General features: G+C 39.1%; 1 protein-coding gene and 1 long non-coding RNA gene across 3 annotated transcripts in view; one reads left to right on the plus strand and one right to left on the minus strand.

The window, feature by feature from the left end:
- Positions 1-14,746, plus strand: part of LOC136834834 (uncharacterized) — a 122,001-nt gene that overhangs the window by 21,854 nt on the left and 85,401 nt on the right. The window lies entirely within an intron of this gene.
- Positions 1-14,746, minus strand: part of LOC136834833 (ATP-binding cassette sub-family C member 9-like) — a 101,358-nt gene that overhangs the window by 20,012 nt on the left and 66,600 nt on the right. For both annotated transcript variants that reach the window (XM_067097610.1, XM_067097609.1), the window contains 11 exons: positions 13,934-14,000; positions 13,166-13,384; positions 12,019-12,271; positions 8,842-9,023; positions 7,733-7,870; positions 7,079-7,241; positions 6,377-6,555; positions 5,270-5,467; positions 4,635-4,785; positions 3,906-4,019; positions 944-1,049 (listed from right to left, as the gene is read on the minus strand). In XM_067097610.1, the coding sequence (XP_066953711.1) occupies positions 944-1,049; positions 3,906-4,019; positions 4,635-4,785; positions 5,270-5,467; positions 6,377-6,555; positions 7,079-7,241; positions 7,733-7,870; positions 8,842-9,023; positions 12,019-12,271; positions 13,166-13,384; positions 13,934-14,000 (1,770 nt within the window). The remainder of the gene's footprint in view (positions 1-943; positions 1,050-3,905; positions 4,020-4,634; positions 4,786-5,269; positions 5,468-6,376; positions 6,556-7,078; positions 7,242-7,732; positions 7,871-8,841; positions 9,024-12,018; positions 12,272-13,165; positions 13,385-13,933; positions 14,001-14,746) is intronic.

Consider the following 14,746-nt stretch of genomic DNA (forward strand, 5'->3'; position numbering starts at 1 on the left):
CCATTAATAATATATTATTATGATTATTACTAGCGTCACCATCATAATTACCATTTTCATTATCATTTTAACAATAAATACCATTATCATACAATTATATTATCCTTCTGTTCACATAAATAATTCCTGAATTACTTATGTTTTCATAGGTTTTGCAAAAAATCTCTGACATTAAGAAAATCTAATTCCTTTCATAGATTTGCTAATTTCTGAAAAGGTCAGGTTGACCTTTTCCATAAGGCATCCTTGCTAACAGTCGTAAGATAATTTATCTGAAATCGATGATGATCTATTTTGGTCGTGAGAGCTGGAGGTATGACAGGTCCCAGTGTGAGAGAGAGAGAGAGAGAGAGAGAGAGAGAGAGAGAGAGAGAGAGAGAGAGAGAGAGAGAGAGAGATTTGGAAAACAGTAATACACACAAACCTACACACGCGCGCACACATGTATATCAAATATATATATATATATATATATATATATATATATATATATATATATATATATATATATATATTTAGAGAGAGAGAGAGAGAGAGAGAGAGATTTGGAAAACAGTAATACACACAAACCTACACACAAACTCACACACACATACATGTATATCAAATATATATATATATATATATATATATATATATATATATATATATATATATATATTTAGAGAGAGAGAGAGAGAGAGAGATATGGTGGGTGATTGCGTGTGAATGAGAGACAGACAGGAACACTAGCAGACACAGAACTGTACAAACATTAACAAACATTGAAAAACAGAGTGTAAGATATGTAAGAATGAAAGATCTGTAGAAGGAACAAGAGAGAGAGAGAGAGAGAGAGAGAGAGAGAGAGAGAGCAAAATTAAACCAACTGAGCGAGATTCCCATTCCTCATATCTCCACTCGAAAATCTCCTGAAGGAGTAACTGTGGGAGTCCTCTCTTACCCGGTCCACCTGAGCTGCCCTTTCAGAGTCACCATCTCCCCCAGGAGGGCTTGGAGTAAGGACGTCTTCCCCGATCCTACGCTGCCAATCACCACGGTCAATCCTCCTGCGTGGAGGAATCGAATAATGAGAGTACATATTAGAGGTCAGTGAAATATCACGGAATGATCATTTCAATAAGTGAAAGGCTTACTGAAGGGAAATTAACTTCTGAATAAGTTTTGTGACCTTTATCAGTTTTATCATATACTAGACCACCCGTGACCCGTTGTGTCACTTAATGTTGAAAGGGAAAGGGGAGGAGGAGGCCAGGGGGGGGAAGGGGCGGGGAGAGGGTGGGTAGGGCAGGGTGGAAAGGTAGGGGAATGGGTGAAAGTGAGGGGAAGGGGAGAGTATGAGGAGTGGGGAAAGGGCGGGATGGGGAGGGGAGGAAGAGGGGAAAGGGGAATTCCACGGGCAGCACCAGCCCTATTTAACTTACGGTGTGCAAACAAACAAACAAACAAACGTTTCAGAGTTTTAGTATTATACAGATAGATGTAAGGACTCAAAACGCACACTAGATCAGTTCCTCCTAGGCCAGTAATTAGCTCTGTTGGTTCTGCATTATACAAAATACAGTAACGTAGAATCCTATTGAAATCCGAAATACTGGCAAGGCCAGTAATTGAGTTAGTGTACAAATTAATATTAAATCTTGGCCCGTGAGATTTGATGTACCTATGATACAACAAAGTCCCTACTAATGATTTCTAAGAATTTTTATTTGATACCTTAGCAAGCAGATTAGCAGGGCAAACCCTTGTCTGTGAACACGTTGATAGAATCAATTGAAATATGTATAGTAAATTGTAAATGTGAATTCAACAGGAAATATTACGGAATTGGAAGTCCAGCAGTTGAATCGTTGGAACTTCTGTAATCCAAACTTGGTATCATTGCTCTTGCTAAGAGCTTGTAGTGATGGTAGTATCCAAACAGTGTGAAGAAATCATGAAAAATGTTATTGTGTGTATGTATGTATGTGTATATATATATATATATATATATATATATATATATATATATATATATATATATATATATATGTATATATATGTATATAAATGTGTATATATATATTCTCATGGAGATAGTAACTCCACCTGTATTGTCCTTCCTGGCAGGGCCCTACAACAGTTGCATAATCACCCATGTCCAATATCACTACATACGTCAAAAGACAGAATAAGGGTTTTTATGTATGCGCTTGTGTTAGCGTGTGTGTTTTTTGTGTGTGTGCGCGCGCGCGTGCGTATATAGGTGCATGAAACACTAGTTAAAGAATGAACTTAGCACCCACTATCGTCTCGTGATTCTGTGCAGCCACTCCCAATTAGAGGAAACGTCTTCTAGTTGAAAATTTATCTATGTAAACGCATCTACTCGCCACAACCAGTTCCAGAGGCTAGTGGCCATTTGGCGCTAAGTCTTTCTGGTCCAAGTAAGCGCCAGTCTTGTGTTTATCATTCACACGACATTGGTTCCCCTCCCTTCGTCTCTTCATTTTCTTTTGCCAAGGATTATGAGACCGGAAGCGTTGCGGTTTAAGCCAGACAGTATCCGCCACATGGTGAGTGAAGACTGGAGTATTTTTGCGCTTGTGTGTGTGCTTGTGAATATGTTTGTGTGTTTGTTTGTTTTCGTGCTTTAGTGGCAATGGCAGCTGGGTGGATACAGCGTTGTTCATTCAATTCCCATTGTCCAATTGTATTCATTTGTCAATTATTATTGGCTAGTACACCCAAACCGGGTAAACAGACAGTAATATAAGAGAGGGTCAGGACCGCCATTCATGACCCAAGGGGTCGTTACGTACCGCCCCGAAGGTCAGGTCAAGGTACTTTCATTCTGCATTGCTTACAGTACATAGGGGCCAGTGGTTCTATGCATGCCATGCGCGGATTTAGGAGTTACAAACAGAAAAATGATTATATGGGTACACACTCTTATAATTTATAGATACTGTAAATAGGTATGTATTCAGTTGCTATCTCTAAATAAAACGAAGTCCAAATTGACCGTTCACTATGAAGGGTTAACGGGTAAAACTGACTTTTCGTGAAGAGGTCAGTTTTGACTCTACATAATGCCTGAAATGTTCTTATTGGGTACAAAATGGCTGAAGTGACCTTCAGAAGAAAGAGGTCAAATCTGACCTCCCATGGTGTAGCTGAGGTCAAATCTGACCTCTCACGCTGTAGATGAAGTCAAATCTGACTTCTCGTCCTGTAGATGAGGTCAAATCTGACCTCTCTTGCAGTAGATGAGGTCAAATCTGACCTTTATTGCTGCAGATGAGGTCAAATTTGACCTATCATGTTGTAGATGAGGTCAGATCTGACCTCTCATGCTGTAGATAATGTCAAATCTAACCTCTCTTGCTGTAGATGAGGTAAAATCTGACCTCTCTTGCAGTAGATGAGGTCAAATCTGACTATTGCTGCAGATGTGGTCAAATTTGACCTATCATGCTGTAGATGAGGTCACATCTGACCTCTCATGCCGTATATGAGGTTAAATCTGACCTTGCATGCTGTTGATGAGGTCAAATCTGACCTCTCATTCTGTAAATGAGGTCAAATCTGACCTCTCATGCTGTTAAAGAGGTCAGATTTAACTTTTAGAAAGTAATTAAAACACTTTAAGAATAACTGCTTGATAAAAGAGAAATATTGTACCCGTAACCAAAGAAAAATTTCATTTATTAACCTTCATTCACAAATGTAAGGTCAAATTTGATCACTGATGAAATAAGGTCAAATCTGACACCTTGATAATAGATTTCAACTCTTGACTTCTCAGACGAGTCAAGCCTCATTTAGATACACCCAAATCTGCCCAATCACTTGGAGAGATGATAAGAAATTTGACCCCTGGATAAAAAAAAAAAAAAGGTCACGAAACTGATCTACCAACTGACCTGCAGGGATAGACACGTTGACGTTGTCTAAAGCGGTCAGCTTCTTCCTGTTGTCCCAGGTAAAGGAACCTCCCTGTATGCTGACTGCAACGCTACGACCCTCGTTCTCCAGCACTGTCGTGAGAAACGTGAATGAGATTTGTCGGTTCATTCATCAGATACTACTACTGTACTACAAGTCCTGTTACTACGATTTGGCTAGATGCAGTAGGGATGCGAATACTATTACTACATTTACTACTATTAATGTTAGTACTGTTATTACTGAAATTACTGCTACTGCTGCGATGATAATAATAATAATAATAATAATAATAATAATAATAATAATAATAATAATAATAATAATAATAGTTAGGTCAGTTATCAGGTAGCGTCATGAGTAGTATTGTTCTAATAATACCACTGCTACTGCCTATATTGCTATCAACCTAATAAAGTAATATCAGACATTTTTATTCAGTGATAAAAGTAGTGATGATAATTATTATCATATTACTACCACTGCTTCTACTATACTAATACTACTGTTGCTATTAAAAAATTTAATAATAAAGATGATAGTGATGATATCGATAACTTTATATCCAAATAATTAAAAACTTTCAAGATTAAACAATAACATGAAAAAAGAAACAAGTATTATCACAACCATTTTTCGTATCATCACAACCACTCTCAACAAATAATAACAATGACAAAAGAAAACTACAACGAAAAGCCACCTACCACTTTTCCTCTTCTTCCATCGTTCGAACTCTCTCTCCTCCTCCGAATCGCTGCTGCAAATCTCGCCGGAGGCCGAGATTCTCCTGTTTTCCTTGTCCCTTTTGCAAGACCAAGCCGAGTCCGTCGACGCATTCGAATACGTTGAGGATGGCTGAAGGAGTAGGTTTATAAATTGAATTGTCTGTCTTGTGGTCTTCGTTTGATTTGATTATATTGATTATTCTACTTACTTCTTCGAGTTTCTTTTCTTTGGTGGACTATGGATTTTGCAGTTTTGAAGGCTTGTTTCCCAGTTTCTTTTTTTAACATTTTTCAATAAAGCCTGGCTTTTTATATTCTAAGTTATAAATGCGTATGTATATATATATACACATATATATATATATATATATTTATATATATATATATATATATATATATATATATATATATATATATATATATATATATATATATAAACACTAGAATCTCATTGTGGGGAAACTGACAAGTGCAAATTCAGTTCAAGTCCATCTTAGCTATTTCAAGAAAATAAATAGAAAGAAAATAGAGGCAGTAATGCCCAAAGACTTACGAATAACTAAGAATGAGAAAATGATTAAGTAAATAAATAATCGAAAAGGTCAATTCCTCACCCTGGTGTCCTCCACGAGCTGCTCCAAGGGGGTGAACTTGGCCCCTTTGAGGAATTTCTCATCCTTCGAGTTTCTCGGACTTTTGCCAGTTCGCGACAGCCTCTCCTTTTGGCCACTGAATATGAGGGACGTCCGAGGGGTCTTGGGCCCCTCCACCTCCGGCAGGCTGAAGAACTCCCGGAGGCGCTGTGCGCTGCTCTGAAACAGTATCACTTTACTGAAGGCATGTTAGGGGTTTCTTTCTGCATACTGTCCCGCAGGAGGGCAGTGCCGTCAGTGCACCTCATGCGGTGCGCTGTAGGCGTTTCTTAAGGTTCTTTGCATCTTCCCTTCCCTAGGCCCTTAGCTGCAACCATTTTCATTCCGTTTACTGTACCTCCGTTCATATTCTTTTTGTTCCATCTTACTTACCACCCTCTCCTGACAATTGTTTCATAGTGCAACTGCGAGTTTTCCTCCTGGTACACCTTCCAAACCTTTTTACTCTCAATTTCCCTTTCAGCGCTGAATGAACTCATAGGTCCCAGCAATTGGCCTTTGGTCTAAAATATAAACTCTGATCTATTCTATTTCTGCATACTGCTACAGGGTTCTTGTCACTGAATGGATGAAGCAAGAAAGGTAGTAAAAATATGCAAAAGATTAGGAGGCTACTAATAGTTCCTGTGGAAGCCAAGGTTGATTGTATGAAGTGGAGCAGTTAAATGCAAGTGAAAGAAAGGTGGAAATTGTAAGTGAAATTTTAAATAGTATTGGCTACAAACACTATAAAGGTGAGTAATGTGTATATACATAGCATAGCAAGAGAGTTGTGCAAAATAGACATGAGTGGCATAGTGTTTATAGGAGGACTCGACGCACTTCTGGTGAGCCTTCTGTTTGGGTGTATGTAGCAGGTAGTGTTAGATACGCATTGTGCACAGGTAGCAGCGTTCATGATTCATCACTCCCACTATGGATATGATCACTATCTTTTATTTTCTTGGGGCCCAACCTGTCATTTGAAATCAGTCTATCTATCTACCTATCTATTATGGCAACATTCAGCATTATGAAAACACCAAGAGAGGAGAATCTCATAAACAAATAAAACACTCTGAAACTGACCTTAGCTCTTATCGAGTGCGACACGATAATGGGTAAGATGAAGAGAGGAACTGTGAGCTGCTGGAAGAGGGCCAGGCCTGAGAAGACGCTGGAGGGCTCTAGGGCGACGCCCTCCAGAGGGGAGTACAGCCCAAAGGTTACCAGCGACACCACCACTCCGGATCCTTGGGTCAGGAAGGCTGCGGACAGAGAGAAAAAGACTATTGAGATATTCCTCCGTACATGAGGTCTCACGAAGGATTTCCAAGCCTCAGTAAACATTGATAGGACCTCTGTACGATGAACCCGGTAGGGGGTTGGGGGGTAGTGCAATCAGTGCATCTTGTGCGGTACACTGTAGGCATTACTTAAAGCACTTTGCAGTCCCTTCGACCTCTAGCTACAATCCCTTTCATTCCTTTTACTGTGCCTCCATTCATGTTCTCTTTCTTCCATCTTACTTTCCTCCCTCTCCTAACAATTGTCTCTTGGTGCATCTGTGAAGTTTTCCTCCTGTTACACCTTTCAAGCCATTTCACCCTCAATGTCTCCTTGAATGCCGAATGACCTCACAGTTCCCAGCGCTTAGCCTTTGACCTAAATTCTAATATTCCATTTCATTCCCAACCCGGTTTCTCATCCTTCTGCATTTCACTTTCCCCAATCTCCTCCTTGCTACGTCAGTTGAGTCGCAACAGAAAACGCGTGACAGGGGTAACTCACTCATGAGGGCTCGGAGGATGGAGTCGCAGTACAAGAGCCCGAGTTCCTTTTCCCGGACTTTGGTGATTCGCTTGACGAACACGTTTTCCCAGGCGTGCAGTTTCACCAGCTTGACACCCGTCACTAGTTCGTGGGTCTGGCGAAGGCGTTCATCGCTCACGCTCTGTTCGGGAGGAGAAATATATTATTCGTAGTGCATATATATATATATATATATATATATATATATATATATATATATATATATATATATATATATATATATAATATAAGTATGTTTGTATGTATGTATGTATGTATATATATATATATATATATATATATATATATATATATATATATATATATATATATATATATATATATATATACATGATGGAGAGAAAGAAAGTATATCTGCATGAGAAATAAACAGAGAGAGAGAGAGAGAGAGAGAGAGAGAGAGAGAGAGAGAGAGAGAGAGAGAGAGAGAGAGAGGGGGTACATTAATTTGCTTGATAAGTAAGCACTCACAACTAGGGAGGAGGGGAAAGCAAACTTAAGAAGTAGACATGCATAGAGAAACGAAAGAAAGCGGCAAGATAGGAAGTAAAGAGAGAGAGAGAGAGAGAGAGAGAGAGAGAGAGAGAGAGACGACCAACAAAAACCCCTCACCAGGAAGTTCTTGTTGACGGCGGCTATGTTCTTGCACAGAAGGAACTGCAGGGGAGTCAGGCACAGGATGCCGATCACGGCAGCCACGACTGCCGCTAAGCCCAGCTGGAACCACAGCAGCACCAAAATCACAACAATCTGATTATGGTAGAAAAAAAACAAAATTATTATTATTATTATTATTATTATTATTATTATTATTATTATTAGTTAATGTTTCAACGGCATTTAGCTTGTAGAAAGCCTGCAGGTAGATTCTGTAACAAAGTTCCAAAGGACTGATTAGGGTAGAAAGTAAAAAAAGTATTATTATTATTATTATTATTATTATTATTATTATTATTATTATTATTATTATTATTATTATTATTGAAAACTGTTGCTGTTTCAACGGCATATAGCTTGTAGTGATTTTCCTCTATTATTATATTCTTCTCGTCTGTGGGTAAATGGCATAGCAAATTTCCAAAGGACATGGAAAGATATTCTGCTTTAGTTGTTTGTTTCACTGTTACGTTTCGACGCGCGCGCAGGCGGGCATCGACAGAGAGAGTGAATGAAATACAAAAGTGGGCGAGTGTTCATAGCAGGATGTCTTTCGGAAATTTTGATGCCATCTCCCTGCAGACGAGAAGAATATAAGAAGAAGAATAGAGAAGATTCTCTACAAGCTAAACGTTGTTGAAACGGCATTTGTTTTCAACAACACTGCCCTAAAAGGGCTTGACGGTGCACTCTACGCTGTGCTGGAACCTGGCGCTGCCTGTCATGTGTCGCCTACCCTCCCGATCCCCTACCTACCCCGCCCCCACCTGGGTGGGACAAACAGGTTTGCAGGAGGAGGGTAGATGTGTCATGTCTCCCTCTACACTCCCGATCCCTTACCTACCCCGCCCCATCCGGGAGGACAAACAGGTTTGCAGGAGGAGGGTAGATGTGTCATGTCTCCCTCTACACTCACGATTCCCTACCTACCCCGCCCCCACCCGGGGCGGACAAACAAGAAAGATCCACACGGATTTTATTATTATTATTATTATTATTATTATTATTATTATTATTATTATTATAAAAAACAAAGCTAACAAACCACTGACAACACGCCTCACCTTCAAAGGAATGGCCCATATGTAGTGACAGTGCATGAAGAAAGTCATGATATTATCAGCGTCCTCGGAACTCAGGTTGATGACTGTGCCTGCGTGTCCACTCGTCGTGGTGGTGGTGGTGGTGCTGGAGGTGTTCCGGCCTCCTACGGTGGATGAGGAAGAAGAAGAAGAGTTGCTCCCTCCTGTAAACAAAAGAGGCGAGGTGTCGATGAGTTCACTTGAAAGGGCACCCCTTAAGAGGATGCGAGGGGCAGGTTTTACCACTGCTGAGGATACCTGTTGTCGAGGGAGTGAGTGAGTGAGTGCTTGCTGGAGAGAGAGAGAGAGTCAGTCACGAAAGAAGAGAGAATATTTGGAAAAGAGAGAGAGAGAGAGAGAGAGAGAGAGAGAGAGAGAGAGAGAGAGAGAAGGTATTAGTTGAATATATCAATGACATCATGCAAAAGCAACGGCGAGAGAGAGAGAGAGAGAGAGAGAGAGAGAGAGAGAGAGAGAGAGAGAGGGAAGGGAATTTTATGATGACGAATATCTGTCGATCGGTTTCACACCCACGGGGGAGGGGGTTCTTTAATCAATGCCCGTCGGGTTATCAATTACAATACAATGGTATTCATTTTGAAGGAGTACTGATCGTTCACATCTGTTATTTTCCTTCCTTCTCTCTCTCTCTCTCTCTCTCTCTCTCTCTCTCTCTCTCTCTCTCTCTCTCTCTCTTATTCTTCCTTTTTTATACCAACTGTATTCCACGGCAGTCTCCTGACACCCAGGTACACAATTTCAGGCTTGGGATGACAGAAGCATAGTGGATTCACTAAGGAAATGAGCCCTTACAGTTCCTTTCCTCGCCCGTGCGAGAGAGAGAGAGAGAGAGAGAGAGAGAGAAAGAGGTGTAAGGTAAACATATGTCAATGACATCATACAAAACCAATTGAGAGAGAGAGAGAGAGAGAGAGAGAGAGAGAGAGGTGTAAGGTAAACATATGTCAATGACATCATGCAAAACCAATTGAGAGAGAGAGAGAGAGAGAGGGCAAGAGTTAGGTAAACATCAATGACTTCATACAAAAGCACTGGAGAGAGAGAGAGAGAGAGAGAGAGAGAGAGAGTTAGAGATGAATGACATCATGCAAAATACTTGAAAACAGAGGGACACAAAGAGAGAGAGTTATAAATAAAATCATATGGAATATATGCAAAACTAACAGAGAGAGAGAGAGAGAGAGAGAGAGAGCTAAGTCTTAGAAAAGGAATAAAGAGAGAGAGAGAGATAAAGAGAGAAAAGCCATTGAAAAGGAGAGAGAGAGAGAGAGAGCTAAGTCTTGGAAAAGGAATAGATAAAGAGAGAAAGAGGTAAAGAGAGATAAACATTAAAAAAGGATAGAGAGAGAGAGAGAGAGAGAGAGAGTAAAACCATAGAAAAGGAGAGAGAGAGAGAGAGAGAGAGACAGAGAGAGAGAGAGAGAGAGAACCATGAAAGGTTAAGCGAGTGAGTGAGGGGTGATACTCACTTGCAGTCTTGTGACAACCTCCAAATGTCGCTGACTTATTACTCAATTACGTTCCATTTACAATTTCACAGTTACGTGTCTAGTTTTACTCGTGTCATTTACATTTCACTATACTACTCTTCTGTTTACTTTTGTATTTACACTTTCGGGGATTTTGCCTTCTTCGTTGCATTAAGGTAGTTCATCATCCGTACCAACGTAAATAATATCATTAATGATAAGGATCACAAAAGCAATAATAATAATAATAATAATAATAATAATAATAATAATGATAATTATTATTATTATTATAATTATTATTATTAATATTATTATTATTATTATAACCCCTTACTGTGTCTGTGTATAGACATATCATTATTGCAAATATTTTTACTCCTAGCCTTTGCCGAACTTGTTATTATTATTATTATTATTATTATTATTATTATTATTATTATTATTATTGTTATTATTATTATTATTATTATTATTATTATTATTATTATTATTATAACCCCTTACTGTGTCTGTGTATAGAAATATCATTATTGTAAATATTTTTACTCCTAGCCTTTGCCGAATTTATTATTATTATTATTATTATTATTATTATTATTATTATTATTATTTATTATTATTATTATTATTATTATTATTATTATTATCCAAATACTCACGGTAAATTAGCCAGCAAAGAAATCCTCAAAAACCAGAAGACTTCCAACTCAGATATTATGAACCGGGAAGGATTTGTGCGTCTATCTCTCGCCACAAGTATAATGGTTTCTAAATGACCCACTAAAATGCCACTTCAAATTATCTTCCGTGTTTATATATATATGCATGCCTGCTTGCACCGTTTGTCTGAATGTCAGTCGTGACGTTGGCCTGAGCAGATGATCGTAATGGTTTTGGACAAGCTTTTCGGTAATGAAGATTTTAATGAACCGGAACTATGTGGACATAAATGCATACGCATATGTGAGAGTATGTATATGTATGTGTGTATCCGTTGATATATAAATACATATATGTAATGTATATATACCTATATATAAATATATGTACTGTACATAAATATACATATGCATATATACGTATATATAATTATATGATTATGTATATAAATATATATGTATGTATACGCATATGTGAGAGTATGTATATGCACATGTGTATCCATTGATATGAAAATAAATAATATATATATATACAGACAAAAGACAGACATATATATACTATATATATATATATATATATATATATATATATATATATATATATATATATATATATATATATATATATATATATATGTATGTATATGCATATGTAAGAGTATGTATATGCACATGTGTATTCATTGATATAAAAATAAATAATATATATATATACAGACAAAAAGACACAGACATATATATACATATATATATATAAATATATACTATATATATATGTATATATATGTGTGTGTGGTTATAACCAGCAACCACACTTTGAGTGCATCATCATTAATAAACAGACCAACTTCTTCACACAGCAACAACCACGACCACAACAATGCCAAAAGCAGTTAGCCCACAGTTGAAAGCGCACATCTGCTCACTTTAATCTCTCACAATTACCTCGGCCACGAACAAAAACCCCCAAAAAAAGAAAAAAAAATCGACTGAAGGACACAAACCTCGCTTATGCCTGGTGTCTTCTCCTTCCCTTTCGTCGTGGGGAGAATTGGGCTCAGCTGCCGAGGTCGAGGGCAGGCGCAGAGACTTGTGGTAGACCATGCCCTGCAGGGCCGCCTTCACGTGGATGCCCTCCATGGCCAGCAGGTGGGTAGAGGCCTGGCTGAAGGTGGATTGGGCCAGAGACGCCGCTAGGGCCATGCAGGCCACCACCCACCCGTTGGTCACGAGTTCCTGCCACCCCACGTAGTATAACTGTAAAGTGACGCAAAAAAAAAAAATATATAATGTTTATTCGTACTTATTGTGGCTCCGTCGAGCGGTACTTCTCATGGAGCGCATTTACTTTCTGCTGTAGAATCTAATTCGCCTGTTCTCATAATAGCTCCTCCATCTCTTTAATTACATATTTTAGACGTCAAAATTGATATTCAGTCATGTGTATCATGGCTCCGTCGAGCTATGGTTCTCATGGAATGCGTTCAGTGTCTGCTGTTCCACTCATATATTCTCCTAAAAGCACTCTCATCCCTATATATAAATGCATATTTTAAAAATGACTTAGTATTTCATTACACATTTGGGTATGTTACGTGCATATAGATAATACGTAGACTACAAGAACAATTTCACTGGCCAGACAAATAAAAATATTTAACAGAAACTATAGTCATCCATAAGCAAATTCCCCGTAGGAGGGTAGTGCCGTCAGTGCAGCTCATGTGGTGCACTGCAGGCATTGCTTAAGGTTCTTCGCACCGCCCCTTCGGCCTCTAGCTGCAACCCTTTACGTTCCTTTTACTGTGCCTCCGTTCATGTTCTCTTTCTTCCACCTCACTTTCCACCCTCTCCTAACAGTTGTTTCATAGCGCAACTTCAAAAGGTTTCCCTCCTGTTACACCTTTCAAACCTATTTACTTAATTTCCCTATCAGCACTGAATGACCTCATAGGTCCCAGCGCTTGGCCTTTGGCCTAAGTTCTATATAGTGCAACTGAGAGGTATTTCTCCCGTTAGTTCTTTAAAGCCCCTTTCAATTTCCCTTATACAGCGCTGAATGACCTCGTAGGTCCCAGAGCTTGGTCTTTACCCTAAATTCTATATTCCATCCCATTCTGTACCAAAAGCAAATTGCCTTCCTCAACCAACCCCATCTCGAACAACTCCTTCAGGACGGCGCTGCCCTTCCTGGACGCTGCTGACGTAGATGACGATGGCCGAGATGGCCAGAGGTCCTACGTAGTTCACGCTGTCTCCCAGGAACTTCAGGATCCCTCCCGCCAGCATCTCCCGCCAGTACACGAGGAAGAAGACCCGCCAGAGGCTGACCTCGTGGCCTCGTAAGGTGCGACTGGTGGCGGCATTCATCTGTCAGAAGGGAATTGGTTATCTATGAATATTCATTGTATACGTAAGCATGGAGTTAATGTAGGTATCGGATATACTAGACTATTATTCAGGGTGAATCAACTAAAGATCCCTTCCCTAATTTGTAAAATAGGGTTTAGTCTTGACATTTCGTATTCTGTAGATGGATAGCAAACGTTGCCCTGCTACCTATTTCACTGTGTATATACATACATACATACATATATATATATATATATATATATATATATATATATATATATATATATATATATATATATATATATATATATATGTGTGTGTGTGTGTGTGTGTGTGTGTGTGTGTAATTAAATGCTCCTTCACGTTTGCCTGCTCATCACTGAACAGGTACATTTATCCCAATAATCTAGTTCCGTTACGTGAACTACGGAAAACTTTACCGTGAGAGACGTATGGTGCAAATCTTACAAATGGGTACACCGACTTCCTTGCAATAGAATCATTGATCTTAATTTTGCGAAGTGCGAACGTGAAAAAACATAAAACAACAATAAATTTCAAACTTGCTTTTTGCTCGTTGTAGCATCTGTGGAATCTCTCGTACTGGTAGTTGGCTTCCTCCTCTCTGGGCAGCCTGTGAAAGAAGAAGAAGAAGAAGATAATACATTAGAGGATCTCGATGATCTATTGGATGACAGAGAGAGAGAGAAAGAGAGAGAGAGAGAGAGAGAGAGAGAGAGAGAGAGAGAGAGAGAGAGAGAGAGTAGAGAATGTACGGGAAGGTGCACCGAGAAAAAGAGAGGCAGAGAGAGATAGTTTGTACAATGGGGCACATAAAAATATAGATAGCGAGAATGAGGGAGAGAGGTAGAATATACAGGAGTGATATAAATGGAGAGAGAGTGGAGAATGTACAGAAAGGGTGCGTAGATAAAAAGACTGATAGTTTGTGCAATGGGTTACACAAAAAAGATAGATAGCGAGAATGAGGGAGAGAGCAAGAATAAACAGGAGGGTTACAAACGGTGGAGAGAGAGAGAGAGAGAGAGTGTGTGGGGAGTAAGCAGTAGATCTCTGTAAAATACATAAACACTTTTTTTGACGAAAAAAGTATTCATTCAGCTTTAAATATGATCCTTGCAACCTGTAGGAGTCGGTCCTCTCTCTCTCTCTCTCTCTCTCTCTCTCTCTCTCTCTCCTCTCTCTCTCTCTCTCTCCATTTGTATATCCTGCCTTCTCTCCCTCATTCTCGCTATCTATCTTTATATGTACCCCGTTGTACAAACTCTCTCTCTCTCTCTCTCTCTCTCTCTCTCTCTCTCTCTCTCTCTCTCTCTCTCTCTCTCCCCATATTAACCATATCGGTTTAGTACATCCTTG

The sequence above is a fragment of the Macrobrachium rosenbergii genome, chromosome 54, assembly GCF_040412425.1.
Source record: "Macrobrachium rosenbergii isolate ZJJX-2024 chromosome 54, ASM4041242v1, whole genome shotgun sequence".
Taxonomy (NCBI): domain Eukaryota; kingdom Metazoa; phylum Arthropoda; class Malacostraca; order Decapoda; family Palaemonidae; genus Macrobrachium; species Macrobrachium rosenbergii.